Here is an 18358-nt window from a genome sequence, read left to right as displayed (position 1 = left end):
CAATTGCAACCGTATGGTGCAATGGGGAAAACTGATCGTTGTATTATAAAAATTGACCATGTAATAAAGTGGTCACTTTAATAATAAACTGGTCACTTTTTTTATCCTTGTACTATAAGACGGTCTTACATGAAATTTTGCTTCTCCGCGATGGCTTTACAAGCGGAATCTGAACTTTGACAGCTATACATGCTGAAGGGATCGATTGACTATTATCAAATGTAGAGTGCACTCGATGCGTTGACAACAATTGAAATAAGATTAAACAATAAATCGTACATCAAGCCATTTCAATAATCCTTGTTCTACTTGGCAAAAAAAAATAAAAAAAAAAATCCATGTTCTATGGACACTGGATCGAACCACACTAGATCATGAAATCGTTCACCCAAGTACCACGCGTCATTCTATAGTACATCGAGAACTTTTACACTGAACACATTTACACGTTTTATAAGTTTACGTGGGATGGTCTCAAGCAGCAGAATATTAAGGTTAAAATATGATAGGATGATTGCATGAGGGCACAATTTAAGAATCAATTAATAACTGTGTCGATGCGTCCTACGGCTTAACATCATTCGTGTTGATGCTAATCTAGTAATCTATACTCAAGAATCAACTAATATTGAACTATAATTCATATTTTCCATAGCGCGAGCACTGTAGATCAAAACATTGCTACAGTTACTGTGGACACACCACACAAGTAATCTCAAGGTCTGTATTAGTCAAAAGTGGCTGAAATGTCGAAATTGAAGACAATAATCTATGCTCAAGATGACTTCATAGTGTATGAAGACAATAATCTATGAACCACACATGACAATTGTGCATTCCAAAATCGAGTTCAAAATAACTATTTATGCGAATATGTAGCATTTCAATATGTACTCCGAAAAGAAATTACTGTCGACATAAAAGTCAACGATGTTGGCTAAACTTTAAAGTGAAGTATACTATATAAATTATACCAAGATCATGTAAACTTCACCTCTAAGCTTTTTGCAAGTCATTACATCTACCAAGTTAAATATAATATTTGGGTTTGGTACATCTACTTTCACTCTCATTTTGTTTACTGTATGTTGACCGAAGAAGACGGAAATTTTAAGCTAGTCATCCTTTTCGGGTGCAAAAGTTGTGAATATCTTCTTGTAGGAAAGGAAGCTTGTTTAGGTCTCCTAACTAGCTGCACCAAACAATCCTAGCTAATTATCTTCCACATACCTGTTCTATAACCAAACCCCATGAGCGCAAGCTCCCAAAGCATGTAAGGTATGCTGAGAAGATTCACTTTTGATCCCGGAATCTCAGACCATGTTACCGATATCTCAAGCATCGGGATCCTAAACCACTTGCAGAGGTAAACTAGCTCAACATCAAAACACCACCTGTGAAACAATTACCATTAGATCATTAAATAACTCTGCAATCTGATGATTCTCCGAGTTTGGAAGCAGAAAAGGTATCCTCAGCTGCTATATACGGGTAGTAGCATAGAACAAATGTTGAAAGCAGGAGACCAGTAATAGTGAACGTAGACCCATAAATCACAGACATAGATGTTTAAGTTTGTTCTAAAGAGTACAACTATGATAATACATGGTGAAAACCCCGTTGGTGATGGAGGTTAACATACGCAATCACCAATGAAATACGGAGTACTTCAGAATAGCAGCAAGCAATTATCAATGATATATGTATTTCAGAAACATGCTAAAACAAAGCATTTTCAGCAATAAGTTGAGCAATGACAATTCACTACAGTAAACATGTCAGTAAGACCATAAAGGATTCGTGGGCAGCAGTTGTTTATAATTTACAGATGAGGTCATACTCTTTAATCTCTTTCATTTTATATTTAAAAGAAGGGCTACGACCACGCAAAAGTTATTTGATGAGCAAAAACTCACAAAAAGAAGGTTTTATCTCAATTTTATGCCTGGTCATACTGGGTCGTGCTATGAATTAAAAATTTGGCCCAGCAACCCAGCCCTAGACCCAGTGTACCATGTCAGCCTAGTGGACCATGGCCCAAGTATTAGGAGGATGTGACTGAAGAGAACAATATAAAGTGACACACTAGAGGAGAAGACGAGGCAGCTCTCAGCCTCCCACTAAGCTAGCCACACACCCCAGGCATATAAGCTATTGAATATCATGACATAAATGCAGAACCTTAGCTATTCTGTAGATTAATGACGTTCTCTAATGGCAATACATATACTAGGGATAAACTGGATTGCCTTGTTGCCAGCATTAGATGGGCATTAGCACCAACAGAGTCATACAATTCACATTTCTTAGACCAACCAAATACTAGCATATCAAAGATCAGACAGCATACAGAAGGTAAACGGGGAGTCGGGGAGCATAAGAAGAACGAAGAATGACAAGCTGATTACTGTACGGATATTTTCTAGTGTCTCAGGAGTCAAGATACTGTATCTATTAAGAATAGTACTCCCTACGTCCCGGTCAATTGTTGTCCTTTGGTTTTGGTACAAAGACCAAGAACGGGGAGGGGGGCAATTATTAAATGACAAGTGGAACAAATTGAGTGTGAATGATGAAATTGCTCATCAAGTTCATTCTTAAAATAGAAAGGACAACAATTGACAGTGACACCCCAAAATGGAATAGGACAACAAATGACCGGGACAGAGGGAGTAGTTTCCAAGAGGCAAAACATATACTCCCTCCGAGTCATAATACCTTCCACATTCATATTTAATTATTTATATAAGAATTCACAAGTACGATTAAATAATTTTTTTTCCCCCCTACCTCAAGAACAAAATAAAATATATTTCTTCTTGAGGTGCGAAAACAGCAAAAAAAAACAAAAAAAAAATGAACACGTACACTACTACTCATTAATGAATACAGAAAGTATAGGTGAACCGGACAGAGTAGATACTCAGTAAGCTCCTTAACAGAGGATGCTCCAAGTGAGCATATGTACTCTAATTCTGTATGCAGCAGGTGTAGCAACAGTATAAGAGAGCATAGAAAAATAATATGTGTACCTTTTCAAGCGAACATTGCTGAAAAGTTTCCGTGCTGCAGCCCTAGTGAACATCTTGAAACCACACTGTAGGCATACAATAAACATGGTAAGACATAAGACATATTTCAAGCTTACTTCCTAAAGTTAAAGACCTTGAGAAAGAAAGAAAGAAAGAAAGAAAGAAAGAAAGAATGGAAAACAGACAAGTCTTGCCACAAAAGATTACCTGGGTATCTCGAATGCCAGGACCAGCAGCCAAGAGAACCACAAGATGGAAACCCTTCATCAAAAAGTTACGGTACCATTTTCTCTGAACAACAACACGACATAGAAAATAATTAGAATTAGTATAATTCAGTATATATAAGAAAAACTGAAAAGAGTAATTTGCAGAACAGAACTGTGGCAAGAGCCTTCTCCTCGAGATGAGCACGAGAACCAAACGCAACAACAGAAACGTCGGACATCCCCAAACGTGAATTACCATCAGCAGCATTGTCCATATGCAACTCCTTTTCAACAACTGCACGAATCTGATATGTAGAACATCAGCCATAACTCATAACGCAAGTGTAAGTATGCATATATTACTCACAAGTCATAATCGCCCAATAACATAATGTACTCCCTCCATCCCATTTATATTGCTTCCGTTTACTATTTGGCCCACCTAAATAATTGGACCCTTTTAATATCTAGTAAAATGAAGATGTTAACCTATATTGTCCCCTATTAAGTAGGAGTGACATAATGACAAGGGTAATGTGATATCTCTATGTGCAAATACTTTTAAGTCAAGGGGTAATAATGATAATCATCACTAATCTTATATATGAACTCGCGTCAGATGAGAATAATATCGATAGAATGAAGGGAATGGGATATACAATAAACAGCACCAACCTGAGTTTCCAGTTTCTCTAGGTCATCAACCTTGGTTGCTCCATCTGCATCCAGCATGAGAAGTAAATCACCTCGTGAATGAAGCATTCCCTGTTTTACAATGCTTTCACAAAAGCAAAGAGCTTAATCAGTAATTGCCACGCACAAGGCAGACTTTCTTACACAGTTTCAGAATAAGTTTATAACTAGCCTGAGTTGACTCACTTTTCTTATAGCTTCACCCTTGCCACAATTTCTTCCAAGAAGAAGTACCCGGACATTGTCCACCTTGTACGTTTTGACAAATTCTAAGGCTACATTTTTTGTCCCATCCACACTACCATCATCCACAATCACCACCTATAAAAAGAACGTCAGTTGGGATGGAAGATAATTGCATGACTTGGGTAAACTTCACCATCTATACATATGTATAAACACTACAACAACAACAACAACAACATTAGAGCCTTAATCCCAAAATGATTTGGGGACGTGTATAATCACTACGTCCAAAAATAACAGCCCTCGGTGAATTTGCACAAACAAAGCGATTCACTAACGAAAAAGTGAAGCTGGTCCAAACTCCAAGTATATGATTTGAAGACGACAGTCAACTGGGGTAACCAGAAAATAGGAAGGTCATTCTGGGATATGAGGCCTCAAATCAACTAAATACTGCTGTCGTTAATAATCACTAATTGGGAGGACTACAATATGAGCCTGCGGAACTTAAAAAACAAGGTACAGAGTTGTGTGGCCTCAAGAAAGATAACCTACTCTTCAGGTTTCTCCTGCAACCAAGCTCATCTATGGCACTAATCAGTTCATATGGGGAAATGTGAAGACTGTTGATTTCATCTAAAACGATATACAGTTAAGAGACTCTATCAATGTTCATGAAGCAATTATTCTTGCACCACTATATTGCATTTGCTGTCATTTGATAAATATCACATGCTCATATCAGACAATTACATTATCGAGATGACTTATCCAAACTTCACAAATGCATATTTTTTCTAGGAAGACCACCATTTGTTTTTCTGGCATAATGCCAGACCAACTGCTCACTCAAAACTATAAAGCCACTGTGTGATTGACCTTATTATCAATATATAAACAACCCTTTTCAAATAAAAATAAGACCCTAATTATTCAGTACAAGTATTCAAATGGACCATGTGTCCCAGAAGAAATGCAGCGAATAATTATAGGTTTATACCTCATAGGTAAATGATTTATTCTTCTCACTGCGCTGATGCAAATATCTGCACAATAGACGATGCATTAGGGCATGAATGAAGTATCAGAAGAGCTGTAAGTAGAATGAAACCCCTTATTGTGACAAGCTAGCATACACCTAAAGTGTAGGGTAACACCGTCTTACTTTAAAGGTCCACTCGTTGTGACAAAAATTATCCAATACATCACTGCCCCTCCCAGCGTTTACTGCGATTCCAACTATTATGTTTTTATTTGTTGAACAAGGTGAGTAATATAAAAAATCAACCTTCCTTTCAAAATAATATAGTATCCTCGAAAATTTTAAGATTTTATATGCAAGTGAATAATTTAGCCAATAGCCAACATATATGGACTATCTGAAAGACAAATAACCAAAGCAAAGGCTGATACGGAAAACTAACAAAAGATTCACAACATAACATATATTCAGATGGCATCTAATACATGACAGCTTTAAGAACCCAGATGCTGCAAAGTGCAAATGGGTCAACCCATCAAAAAGAGTTCAGATATCACCGTGATCTACATCAACTCACTTCATTGTTTCATCAAGTGCACTGGGCATTCGTAGCTCCTCATTGAATGCAGGAATTATCAAAGATATGTACTTCTCTGCGGGATCAAATATGGATGGGCATGGAACCTGAAAAAGTTGGTTCTTGTTAACAACTTCTACTCACGACATAACTTAATAATTGACACAGAAGCTCATTCTGTCAAACATGCTTGAGCAGATGTTATCACAAAAGCCAGTAAAAAAACGAAAAACATTCAACAACAGAGGCTTTCATGAATTCAAATTGGCCAATATAAAATTTACAGCTTGTTTAGGATAACCAAGGTTGTGGATGTCAGTGGCAGAAGCCAAGAGAAGTATTGTTAAAGGCAGAAGTCGTTAGTGTGCAATGCTGCCTATATGGGCTCGTCGCTCAACCTATAATCTTAAAGACTACTAACCTCACTTATCCATGAGCTGCAAAAGCTCGGCTATTGAATTAATACAGTTCACAAGCAGATACAGTAGTCTCACGTGTGAGACGAACCCAAGTCCTTGTACATTTCTCATTTGTGTATACATTCCTCGTCTAATTATATAGAGCATATGAGATGGTATGTGAGACGGTCTCATATGAGCTGGTAGTGACTGTAGCATTGGCTACTCGAAATATGCAAAAAGCTTGAAAAGGTTTAGCAACTACCAAGGTGCTAATTCAATTTCTTCATCATCCTTTTTTCCAAATTAAGCCAATTAACCTATTTTAAAATGCTGTTATTTTATACAGCTCTACCTCAATTGTAAAATGTAGAGTCGTGGCTTGTTTAAGTTTACCAAGTCATTCATCCAATAAGATGTAGTTACCGTACTAAATAAACCACAAATCTTTCACAGCATTCTTAGGCAAACTCAAAATTATCACACAGGAGACAAACCAAGTTAACTCACAAGTCTATTAACAACATTCTTAAACAAACTCGATATGATCCAGCAAAGCCGAGCCAAGTTATCTCACATAGTCTATTACCAAAATTCTTAAACAAACTTATAATCACACAAGCTAAATCACACAAATCTATAAACAACATTCTCAAACAAACTTGATACGATCACACAAGCGAAATGCCTGAATCTCACAAATTTATAAACAACATTCTTAAACAAACGCGACATTATCACACAAGCCAAGCAAAGTTATCTCACAGGTGTATCAACAACATCCGTAAACAAACTTAATACGATCACAGCAGTCAGCAGCCAAGCTAATTAATTAATTTCACTATTCTATTAACAACATTCTTACACAAACTTAATATCATCACAAAAGCTAATCCAAGTAAACTCACAAGTCAATCAACAACATTTTAAAACAAAATCGATACGATAACAGCAGCCAAGCCCTATCGCATTGAATCACTGAATGTACAACATGATCTCGGTACTATATTTCGCAAGATTACAGTCAACGTGCTCACATAAACGACATTATTGCTCACAGTACAATTTCCGAAACATATAATCCCTAAAATCAATCATCATATACAATAATTAACAAATCCTAAATCAATCGATACATAAATTAACCGAGAAAAAGAGTAATAATCCGAAATGTATTACCGGCTTAATAGAATTCGGATCTTCGAATTTCGCTCCATCTTTAACATCACTGCACATCAAAAAACAATGAAATCATCAGCAAATTAAGGAATTTCACGTAAAATCAAAGAAATTGAATTGAATCAATGATTTGCACAATTGAGCTAGAAAATAAACATACGAGTTATCAAATCGGCGTCGATAAACTTCGAAGAAGATGAGAGTAACAATGGCGATGAAGAGAAGCAAAAGTGTGGCGATCAAGAATTCGAAGAGTGTCCATAGTTCTCCCATTTTTTCGCACCACCAGCCCACCTTCTATCTCTTTCTGTTCCTAGTTAGCACGCCTATGTATCTTAACATTGACTCTTTTTCTTTGTTTTTTCGGGCGAGTTGAATCTTGACGGGTTTTAAATTAGTGTTATGAAGATCAGTTTTTTGGACTTAATTTCAGCTTATTTCAGTTCAGTTCAGTTTGATTGTATGCAGTTTTGTTTAGTTCAGTTCATTTTCATTCAGTTCAGTTCACATCAACTCTTTACAAATTAACCGTTCCTTCAGTTTAGCTCCTTACAAATTAACCGTTCCTTCAGTTTAGCTCCATTAAATTAAGTTCAATTCAGCTTATCTCCTAACAAATTAGTGTTAAAGGTTACATTCGAGATTTTAGTAGGTCAAATTAGTTTAATAACGCTTCAGGTGGCAAGTCAATACTATGATTCAGAATTACCAATAGCCGCTAAAAGTGATTTACGAAAATACTCTCGTAAAACTCTTGTTCTTTGACTCAAATATCCAAAAGAAAAACAAAACTAGTGATTAACGCATGTGTAAAGTTGTAATTGTTGGATGATTTTTTATTCGTATTATAAGAGACTAATTTGTTTTGAAAATAAGGTATCACTCTTCACCAGTATGTTCAACAGTTTTTGAGAATTTATCACAGAATTTACAGATCGCCTTTATATGAGACGTAAATTTTACTCTTAGCTACTCATGTACCTTGAGATCACAGTACGATGATGATTGGAGAACAAAAAGGACTGTATAAATATCAGAATGACAAAAACTTACAAGTCTAAGGCAAAATACATGTAACATGTATCACAACATTATCGCCCTTAATCAACTAACAGGGTTTCTCTGATCCTAGATCTCCTCATTCTTATACAATGCGCCGCATAATTCGCCAAATTTGAACCATTAACATATAACTAATGAAGAAGATGATTTAACTACGACGATTTTGTTAATGGTTATGAATATTAGTGTTCTAAGCCAATCCTAATCCACAGCGACCAAATCTTGTCTCCGCTTTGAGCGCCCTTTTAGATATATCTACAATTTCCGGTGCCTACACAATGAAAGAAAAACAAGGTTAGAACTATGAACAAGATCAGAGGAGGCTAAGGTTAAATCCATGACGTAAATCTGGACCGCATTCACAAAGAGATCAGAAAGTCTACTTCATAAGCTCAAAGCAATTTCCGTCTTAAAACCAGTTCTTCATTCTCAACGTACAGCTGCACATAGAGTACAAAATATTGAGAAAAGAAGATTAAACGGACTTACTTGGGTCCCGATTGCTAAGGAAGGCGGTGTGGGAGAAGTCACATTGGAAGGGTTGGCGACCCTTTGTCTGATAATAAGAGTTCATTGCATAAGCTGCATGGGACCGTACGTTGTTGGGGTTGAAACATGCACCACCGGCTTGAATGGGGCGACAATCAACTCCTTGGCTACAAACATAGTTGATATTGGCCTGTAATTGGGCATCAGTGGCCTCTGGTTTTGGCACACACCAATTTCTCCCGTGGCCTGGCTGAGGGCGAGGCTGAGGATGGGGCTGTGGGCGAGGCTGAAAACAGGGAAGTAACAAAGTGTTAATCAATTGGCATAACTAACTTTGATTGAACGCGCAAGAAAAGGTATGATTACAGCACAATGCAGTTTTGCAGACGTAAAGTCGTGTATGCAAATGCAAACCAGTAAATTGACATAATAACTACTATTAAGTCACTTACCCTTGGCCCATTTCTCATAACGCCAATATCATAAACGGGCGAGAAGTCAGGCCTAAACAGCCCGAAGTTCCGCTCAGCAATAGGTCCAGGCTTCTGGTTCTCGGTAAACAGTCCAAAGATGTAAGTCTCAAACTTCCTCCCAGGCATCAATGGTGTCCCTTTGCCTGAGTTAACCGCCATAACCAACCTCGAGTTATAAGTCTGGGCTGTTTCGGGGGTGACCCAAGTCTGGAAAGACTCGGCTACAGTAGGCCATCCTGTCTCTCCAACCACAATGTCCACATCGGGGTAGCCCAATGCCTTCATGGCAGAGAAAACTGCATCCATTTGTGATTCAAACATATTGAAGTACATCTTCTTTGTCCATCTGTCAAGCCTTCCTCTGTTCATCTTAAAGATGCAGAAGTTGACGTTCTTGGGACCGGTGTCAAAGTATGGGTAAGGGTTGACAACAAAGGGTGACTTAGTTTCGCGATGGAATTGGAGCATTGGCTTTAATACACCCACATCCCATCCAGGTCTAAACCGGCCTGTGCTTGGGGGCTGTGACCTGCCTAGAATCCCCAAGGAGTGAGGAGTTGAGACCTGCATAACAAAGCGTAACAAAGATTCATGAATCAACTGTCTTAGAAAATTGAATAGCAGACGAAGCAATGTATATACCCCTACATCTCCGTAAACTAGGAAACCAAATAATATCGAATGTTAAAACAAATTCTCATTCATTTAAGCTAAGGAATACCGACTCTGCTGATGCAACTCTATTAAAGTCCCAAAATTCTCATCTTGTGGTGAATATTACATAACTAATTCTATTGCATTGAATAAAAGGAGTCTAACAATGTGTCTGACTGACAATTATGAGAGTAATAGACTTCGAAGAGGTAATCGAAATTACATCCAACGACAACATTACTTAAGTGCCTCGAGGGCTCCAAGTCACCAACAAATAGCGGGATCAGATGTACTCCCTCCGTCCCGGTCAATTGTTGTCCTTTAGTTTTGGCACAAAGACCAAGGAAAGAGGAGGAGACCAATTACTAAATAACAAGTGGAACAAATTGAGGGTGAATGATCAAATTGCTTATCAAACTCATTCTTAAAATAGAAAGGACAACAATTGAGTGAGACACCCAAAATAGAAAAGGACAACAAATGACCGTGACAGGGGAGTATGTAACTGCAGTACACCCTCTGCCTCTGAATTGATAACATTCAGAGATTCTTTCCAAATGACCCATAATGAAAATTACGTTGAGAATATTGATTGAGTTATCATAATCCAGAATCATTAAATTTGGTTTCTCACATCCTAGATCCACAAATGGGGTCTCACCCTCATGGTTAATATTGAGAATTTCGAGCATTGTTTGTGTTAGGTCCCAGATTCGAATCCCCCTCTCCTACAATCAACTACCCTTACCAAAACCGACAACAATTTAGCTCATACACATAAATCACACTAGCTGAAATCTAGCCAAAAGCAGAATGCACAAGGAAAAGTAAAAGATTTGTCTTATATCCACATATTGGATGATATTTGACCCGTTTTAGTATTAAGACGGATACCTCCGTCTTAAGAAAGACTAGCTGAATAACTAATCACAAAAACATGAAATTTGTGATACCTGAATGTTCCTGTGACCAGCCTGCTGCAGGGCCAGGTAAAGTGTACGCATAGCAGGAACAAGGTTATCAATAAGGTTCTGTGGACCCCAATGAAGCACCTCATTACCAACCAAAACTCGAATAATCTTAGTCTGAGGAACAAACGGCGAAACATGAGCCGCAACCCATTGTTGTGCACCAGGAAGCTGAACTAAACCCGGTATCTCACCATTAGGCACAGTTATAGTCACAGCAATGCCACTATTACCAAATGCTCTAACAATATCAGGGTTCGCGTCAAACAACTTAATCCGATCAATAGACGTCTTAGTCCGTAGGAATTCCGCTACTTGAGCCGGTGGGGGAAGATTATCGCCCAACGTACCATAATTAACGCCTATGCCCCATGCAGACCCAACACGAAATATCGACACAATGTAGACTAATAACAATAACAACATGATGTTACAAGGGGGGGCTCGGTTTTTCCTTATCGCCCCCATTATTATTTTGAACGTTAGAGAGTTCGGAAACCTCTAAATTTATTTATATATTTATTTATTATCGAGTTATGCTAATGTTGTAACACAAGTAATAATAATAACGGGTATAAATAAGAGTGGTGTTATATTATTATATCTTAAAGATAAGGAAGGTTGAGAGGGAAACAGGGAAGAAGCAACGTAAGTAAATGAATCTAGTTGTCTTTAAGAAAAGTTGTCGTTTGCAATTTTTATTTTATGCGTTGTATAGAATCCCATTGATTGAGATCACATGGGATGAATGACAAAAGCATAATATATAGGAAAAGGGAAAAGATTTGTTCTATATATCCGTCTTAGGAAAGACTAGCTCGATATTAAGACTAGCTCAATATTCAGTGGTAATAAAGTGGAAAGTGTGTGGGGTCCACACGTACAAAGTACTTGACTAATTTTGTGTGGCGTAGCGTTATGACCGTGTTGCCATGAAGAAAATTGAGTAAAGAAATCTAAAGAGATGAGTAATACATGAGGCTAGTATTATTCCAAGTGCTTTCTATGCTGGAATTTTGAGTAAAGTTTCTAAAGGACAATAATGTGGGTTCTTTAGATCTTAGTGGAAACACTCGGTCTCTTTTGCGACGGTTGTAAGTTACAACGGACGTAAAATGGTCATTTTATGAAAAAAATGTAATCTGATGATACCGGGATTGGTACCATTGGAGTAACATTAGATTATGTGATTATTATGGTACCATCGGAGTAACATTAGACTATGTGATTATTATACTATTATTACTACTACTCCATCCATATACACAATGGTAGAATACCACCCACTTTTTGTGAGGAGAAAAGTGGGTCCATGTACTTCTGCATGTGATGTGGATGGAAAGATATATGTTTTTTTATTTAACGAAACGTACATTTAGTCGCATTACAATAGAGGGGAGAGAGGATTCGAACCTATGACCTATTATCCACAATAGGTTCATCTTAACCACTAGACTAAGACATCTTCAGTACTATTATTACTGCCATATGTTAATAATATATCAATATTGAGTTTATTGCATTAATTTTCCAATATCTACCAATATTGAGTTTATTGCATTAATTTTTGAATATCTACCATACTTAGGCATATCAATATATCACATAAGATATGATCCTCATTAATGGAAAAAACATTTCTGTATTAATTGAGTGTATACATTACTACTTATTGTATACCTATAAAGGGAAGGCAAAACGTCACTCCGAAATTACTAATGTCACCCATATTTATGAAACGGTGAATAGTTCATGTGAGTATGTGGATTAATTGTTATGGAAGTGGGTCGTGCCAAACACTCCCTCGTGCTGACCACCATTCCTAGAAGAGAAATTGGCACGGCCCAAGCACGGAAGGTGGGTTTCGTGTTGTGTCGTGCCTTTAAAATAGAAATGGCAGCCAACGCATGACCATAGCATGTCGTGTCGTACTTGAACGCATGACCATAGCATGTCGTGTCGTATTTTATGGTGAGATTTTTATTACTACACGCTTAAAACTAACGAAACGCGTACTTAGTCGGTAGTTAGTCGCATTATAATAGAAGGAAGGGAACTTCGAACCTTAGACATATTATCCACAATACCTTCGTCTTAACCACTAAACCTTTAACATCTATTCAAACACAAATTCTTGTTTCAAACGACCATTTTTCGTATTTTATGATGAAATGTAAACACAATGGTATAGCTTTTTTTTTTTTTTTTGATAAAATGTAAGTTTATATCAAAAAGAAAAAGTCACCATACAAGAGACGGATTAGAAGGCCATTTGAGTCCGTCCATTCCCATCTCCAACCACACAATACAAGGCCTCCACCTCAGGCCCATATGGTGACTTGTTTTTCAATAGTGATCACATTAAACTGTAAAATGATTACAAAATTTAGGCTTATTACTTCAGAAGACCAACAAGTAATTAAATATGCCGTCAAATGTTGACGTGAAACACGGCAGCCAATCCTTTGTTTCCTTTAATATCTCATCGTCTTGTTTTTAATGATCTCACTTGTAATCTAAAACGGCTCTATTGACCTTATTCATACGTTTTTGTCATTTATTGACCGTTAAAAATTAAAGAAAGGTTATCCTCAGTTCACTTTTTTTTTTTTTTTTTTTTTTTTTGGCAGCGCTAAAAACGAGTTTTATACAGATGGCATTTGACTCATTTGGTCAAATGTACTTATTTTACTAATACTATAAACTGGAACAAGGAAACTACATCGGGTAACATAAATGTGTTGATAGCGAACAGATGACTGAATTCGGGAAGCAACTTCAACATCCTGAGCAATCTTGGAGCGACGAACATAGATGACCAAACGATCGAACCAAACCTTCCTCATCTTAACCAACCAACGAGACCCTTGACCCATCGAGAATGAACAAAGTGTACTTACATCACAAGGACGTAGAAAGGAAAGGCGGAATGTAGACCATAAAAGCCTACCTCCAGAGGAGATAAATCTCCTACACTTTGAATAACAGCACTCACTACGGATAAGAAACTCGTAGCCAAGAAAAGAGAGAAAAAAGATAGGGAGCAACAGAAAGAACCACATAATCAGCCCCCAAACCAAAACCAACATAGCAACAGGACAGAGGAAGATGGACACAACACACACCCCCGGATGTAAAACAACGAACTTCCATGAAGAGGCAGCGGTAGCCAAAACCCCAAGGATACAGGGACAGGACACCCAAAACATCCTTGAATGGACGGCTAGAATTATTCGGAATAACATAAAAAGACTGACAAAAATTTTAAACACCATAAGCTTGTAAAAGAGACCACCGCAGCCGACCAAACCAACACAGATACCATACCCCAACTCAACCCAACCGTGACACTTCATAAACCCAAAAACCTTCAACCGTATACTCATTCCAAACGAAAAGACGGACCCAACGACCACAACACGACTACCGAAACTGATCGGTCAGAGACCACAATAAACCCAAAACAAAAGCGATTTTCAAAAAAGCCTCCCGAGACCGCAGCCTCACATGCAACAAGACCAACAAAGTCCAATGAAGAAACTGACCATAAACCCGACAAACAACAACCGAAAACCAGACAAGTGACAACAATGCAGAGAACCGATAGGTGGGGGAAATGGGGGGATCACCAATTGGTCCCAAACTGCAACTGACACCCCAGACAACGGACCGATTGGGGGGGAAATGGGGGGATCATCAATCGGTCCCAAAACAGATCCGAAAAGTAAAGCACATCGACAAAACATTAAAAACGGCCTGACATCAGCCGACCACCAAGACATAAAAAAACCAAGGACAACTGAGGCCTTACCAGGGGGTGGGGAAAGGGGCGAGGGGTAGGGGAAACACCCCCTGACCAAGGATGCATGTAAGACTGGCGCAGACAAGGCGGAGAACCGGAAGAAGAGGATAAATGTGGATCAACAAGGCTGAACTTCACAGCCAATCGGGCAGTCAACAAGGCCGATCAACAAAAAAACTCGAAGGAAAGAGAACCACGGAGGAAGAAGAAAATGGAGCGCCGAATCCGCCGGAGATAAGCCCAGGAAGAGCCCATCTCCGGCGAAAGGTTGGGGAAGGAGAAGGGAGGTAGTGTGTGGAATGCGGTGGCGGCGGATCAAAAATAAAATTAGGGTTTTGTTTTGTTTAGAGAGATGGAGGAGAGAAAGCTAGAGAGAGAGAGTCACGAGTTGCATCTTTTGAACATAAACAAATGATTCATAAATTTCAGTATAATAACAGCACATACAGGTGACTAGGGGAACGATCGATGGTTTTGCATATTACAATCATTCACCTGCGGAATGACAACTCGTAGTTGATAAAGTCATGAAAAGTAGTGTTCATGATCTCGGTTCAAATCTCATTAACATTAAAATGGTTTTTATGTCTCCTTTAAACTAAAAAACAATCTAAAATAAACTAAAAATTAAGCAACCTTCTTTTTTTTTCCGCTCAATTGATTGATAAACAAAGTTGGTCCACATTGAAAATTCTTTCAATTAACTGCCAATCAAATTAAGCTTTCTAATTAAAAAACTATTTCCATCCAATGCGAATCAAATAAATGCAGATTACTAGACATTTAGTGAAAGTGGAAGATTCTTATACTGAATAAATGCGGATTACATCTTCTACTCTTATAAAAATATAAAAATACTTGGGGATGTTTGGTTCGGGGTATTCAAGAGAGGGCCTCTTAGCACTCTCTTATATCTAAGTGGATGTCCTTTTCAATGTGAGTACACCCCCTTATAATCCTCTTTGAATAGGAAGACCTCCCTTATTTATGGAGGATATCCTTCTCTTGAACCTTGTACCCAAATAAGAGATAAAAATTGTAGTAGGGTCTACTTTAAAGGTGAAAGAGAAGAGGAAAATAGCATCCTCTTTGATGTAGGTAAAAAGAGAGGGAGAGGAAGAAGATGGTGAAAAGTGGGGTAGATGAAAGAGGGTATGATATGACAAAAATATAGGATAAAAGAGAGGAAATAAGATGATAAAATCATCACCTTCAATGTACATGCTTTAAGTAAATCAAAGTTCATGATTCCCTTTCTTTATGTTTGGTTGACGGCTTGACGCAACCAAAGGGAATGGAATTCTCTCCCTTTATAGGATGGTTTCATCCTCTTATATCTTCTCTTTCCCTCTAAATTGTTGACACATTAAGCTCTCTTTTATCTACCCCACTTTTCATTTTCATCATCCTCTTCCTCTATTGTTCGCTACATCAAAGAAGATGGTCACTTTTTTTTCACCTTTTACTAGACCCCACTACTCTTTTTATCTCTTATTTGGCACAAGGTCCAATAGAAGGACATCCTCTATAAATGAAACACAAAATCTCATTGAAGACGGGTGATATCCGTCACAAGCTTGTGACGGATACCGTTTCCTCTCACAAAATACTCATTGAGAGGTGAGTGGGAAGCACATGGGGGTGCCCCACCTTGTCTCCTCTCCCTTTTTGTGAGAGGTCACAAGCTTGTGACGGGATTAGCCCGTCACAAGCAAGACTAGCTGGGTATGAAGAAGGTCTTCATCTTCCTCTTCAAAGAAGATGCTAGGATGCTTCTACATTGAATAAGACATCTTTTTAGATGAAAGAGAATGATAAAAGAATTGTTCATTCTCTTCAATGTGGATGCTCTTACCCTGAAGATCTCACCTCCCAAGGGAATGAGATTTCTTTTCCCTACAACTCACCTACATATCCGACCACCACACCATCACTCATCAAGTCACCACCGTGACTCCTAAGCTGAAAACGCCAACACAGTAGCTTGTTGTTGAACCCCGCTTCCTCCTCGCCACCATCAAATAATCTAACACCCACCACGATATTATCTCCCTAAAATATTTTATAATAACATTTTATAGCTTGATATTTTAAAATAGAAACAAAAACAAAAATTAAGGATACTAATTTGAGATTTTATTCTTTGATTATATTCTATAATATACTATGAAATTATCTCCCTAAAAATTGATTGATAAACGTTTTTTACGTGATATTATATCATTTCCAAAAATACAAATTCCTACTGCCAATATATATACATATCACAATCCACATTAAACTCCATTGATGTAAACAACAAACACAGTTATCCAATGGCAGCATCTCAATCCCGACGATTCAATTTCATACGTGATCTTGATAGCACCAAGGAAATATGGAGACTAAAAGTGAGAGTGATAAGACTATGTTCAGTTCCATCATGGATTAATAAAAATGAGACGAGTCAAATCGAGATGGTATTTCTCGATGAAAAGGTAATATCTACACATTTTATAATACTCTAATCTAATGTGTAACATAGTAATTTTTAATTTTTTTGTCTTAAAAAAAGTTGAAAATGTACAATATCCGAATATAAAAATTACTACGTCAGACATTAGATTACAATACTATAAAATGTGTAGTGCTTAAGTACTATATATTACCTTTTCATCAAGAAATAACATCTCGATTCGTCTCGTCTCATTTTTATTAATCCATGATGGAACTGAATATAGTCTTATCACTCTTACTTTTAGTCTCCACACGTTTCCTTGGTGCTATCAAGATCACGTATGAAATTAAACTGTCGGGATTAAGATGATGTCATTGAGTATAAGATAGGGTGTTCCGGGTGTAATTCCAGAGCAGTGATTAGTTACCACCCGTGGCTCATAGAATAATGTCTTGAGCTGAATCCTCCTTGCTTCTATCGTCCCTCGCGGCCTCCCCTGCAACAATGAACGAACTGAGGGCTTGGCTGTGTGCCAAGCGTACTCACTCCGACGCTCAAGTCAGTAAACTTAAAGGATCAAGCTGTGTAACTTGGCTAGGTATATATTGTAGAGAGAGAAGGGAGATATTACCAGATGAATAGTGTATTTAGGTTATAATTGTGAGATCCTTTCCTCAATGAAGGTTGAGGAGTATTTATAGACTTTCACCTTTTGTCACGTAGTGGCCAAGTGGCCAAGTGGCTAGCAGGTGGAAAGACTGATCTATCCCTCGGCCGAGGGACCTATGGCAGGCCGGCGGACAAAGTTGACTCGCCGCCGAGGGGTCTTGGATATGAGTACGCGGATGTGTCCCGGTTTGGCGGGTTGTCACGCCGAGACCCGAGTGTGGCGAGCCGATGGGATGCATCGGCTAGGCTATCTAAGTCGTTGACTTCTTTGTGGATATCTTTGACCTTGCTCGGTGTGTTGACTTGGTCGGCGGTGCGAGAATATGCCCCATCAATTTGCCCCCAGCGTAGTCTATGCCGTGGTATGGGCTCCGATGTACGTTGAGCATGTATTCTGCACAAGTAATTTTTAGAAATTTTCTGCATCGGCTTCTTCTTGTGCATCGGCGTGGCTCTTGCTAGGCCGTGCCGTATACCATATCCTAGGCCGTGCCGTATACCATATCCCCCCTCCACATGGATGCGTAAAGGGCACTCGATGTGGAAAA

At 38.2% G+C, this 18358-nt stretch overlaps 2 protein-coding genes across 2 annotated transcripts; both read right to left on the bottom strand.

Annotated features, from left to right (window-relative positions):
- Positions 1–811: 811 nt before the first annotated feature.
- LOC141612446 (uncharacterized) lies at positions 812–7619 on the bottom strand. The gene is made up of 10 exons (XM_074431223.1): positions 7417–7619; positions 7257–7305; positions 5680–5786; positions 5121–5166; positions 4121–4255; positions 3917–4006; positions 3415–3546; positions 3240–3323; positions 3033–3097; positions 812–1394 (listed from the first exon to the last, which is right to left on the bottom strand). The coding sequence occupies exons 1-10, from the start codon at positions 7527–7529 to the stop codon at positions 1208–1210; spliced, it is 1008 nt and encodes a 335-aa protein (XP_074287324.1). The 5' UTR covers positions 7530–7619; the 3' UTR covers positions 812–1207.
- Positions 7620–8261: 642 nt separating this feature from the next.
- On the bottom strand, positions 8262–11635 carry LOC141612444 (glucan endo-1,3-beta-glucosidase). The gene is made up of 4 exons (XM_074431221.1): positions 10888–11635; positions 9260–9844; positions 8808–9093; positions 8262–8589 (listed from the first exon to the last, which is right to left on the bottom strand). Exons 1-4 carry the CDS (start codon positions 11368–11370, stop codon positions 8564–8566), a joined length of 1380 nt encoding a protein of 459 aa, XP_074287322.1. The 5' UTR covers positions 11371–11635; the 3' UTR covers positions 8262–8563.
- Between the last annotated feature and the right edge of the window lie 6723 nt (positions 11636–18358).

This window comes from Silene latifolia, chromosome 11, assembly GCF_048544455.1.
Source record: "Silene latifolia isolate original U9 population chromosome 11, ASM4854445v1, whole genome shotgun sequence".
In the NCBI taxonomy this organism is placed as follows: domain Eukaryota; kingdom Viridiplantae; phylum Streptophyta; class Magnoliopsida; order Caryophyllales; family Caryophyllaceae; genus Silene; species Silene latifolia.
This window is presented reverse-complemented; position numbering and strand designations above follow the sequence as displayed.

Bases quoted from the DNA above. Each gene is read 5' to 3' on its own strand.
- LOC141612446 (XM_074431223.1), bottom strand. From the start codon at position 7,529: ATGGGAGAACTATGGACACTCTTCGAATTCTTGATCGCCACACTTTTG. The intron at 5,167-5,679 runs GTGAGTTGATGT...TCTATTGTGCAG, and splicing joins GCACTTGATGAAACAATGAA to ATATTTGCATCAGCGCAGTG. The intron at 1,395-3,032 runs GTACACATATTA...ATTGTTTCACAG, and splicing joins AGCAATGTTCGCTTGAAAAG to GTGGTGTTTTGATGTTGAGC.
- LOC141612444 (XM_074431221.1), bottom strand. From the start codon at position 11,370: ATGGGGGCGATAAGGAAAAACCGAGCCCCCCCTTGTAACATCATGTTG. The intron at 9,845-10,887 runs GTATCACAAATT...TTTGTTATGCAG, and splicing joins CTGGTCACAGGAACATTCAG to GTCTCAACTCCTCACTCCTT. The intron at 8,590-8,807 runs GTAAGTCCGTTT...TTCATTGTGTAG, and splicing joins CCTTAGCAATCGGGACCCAA to GCACCGGAAATTGTAGATAT.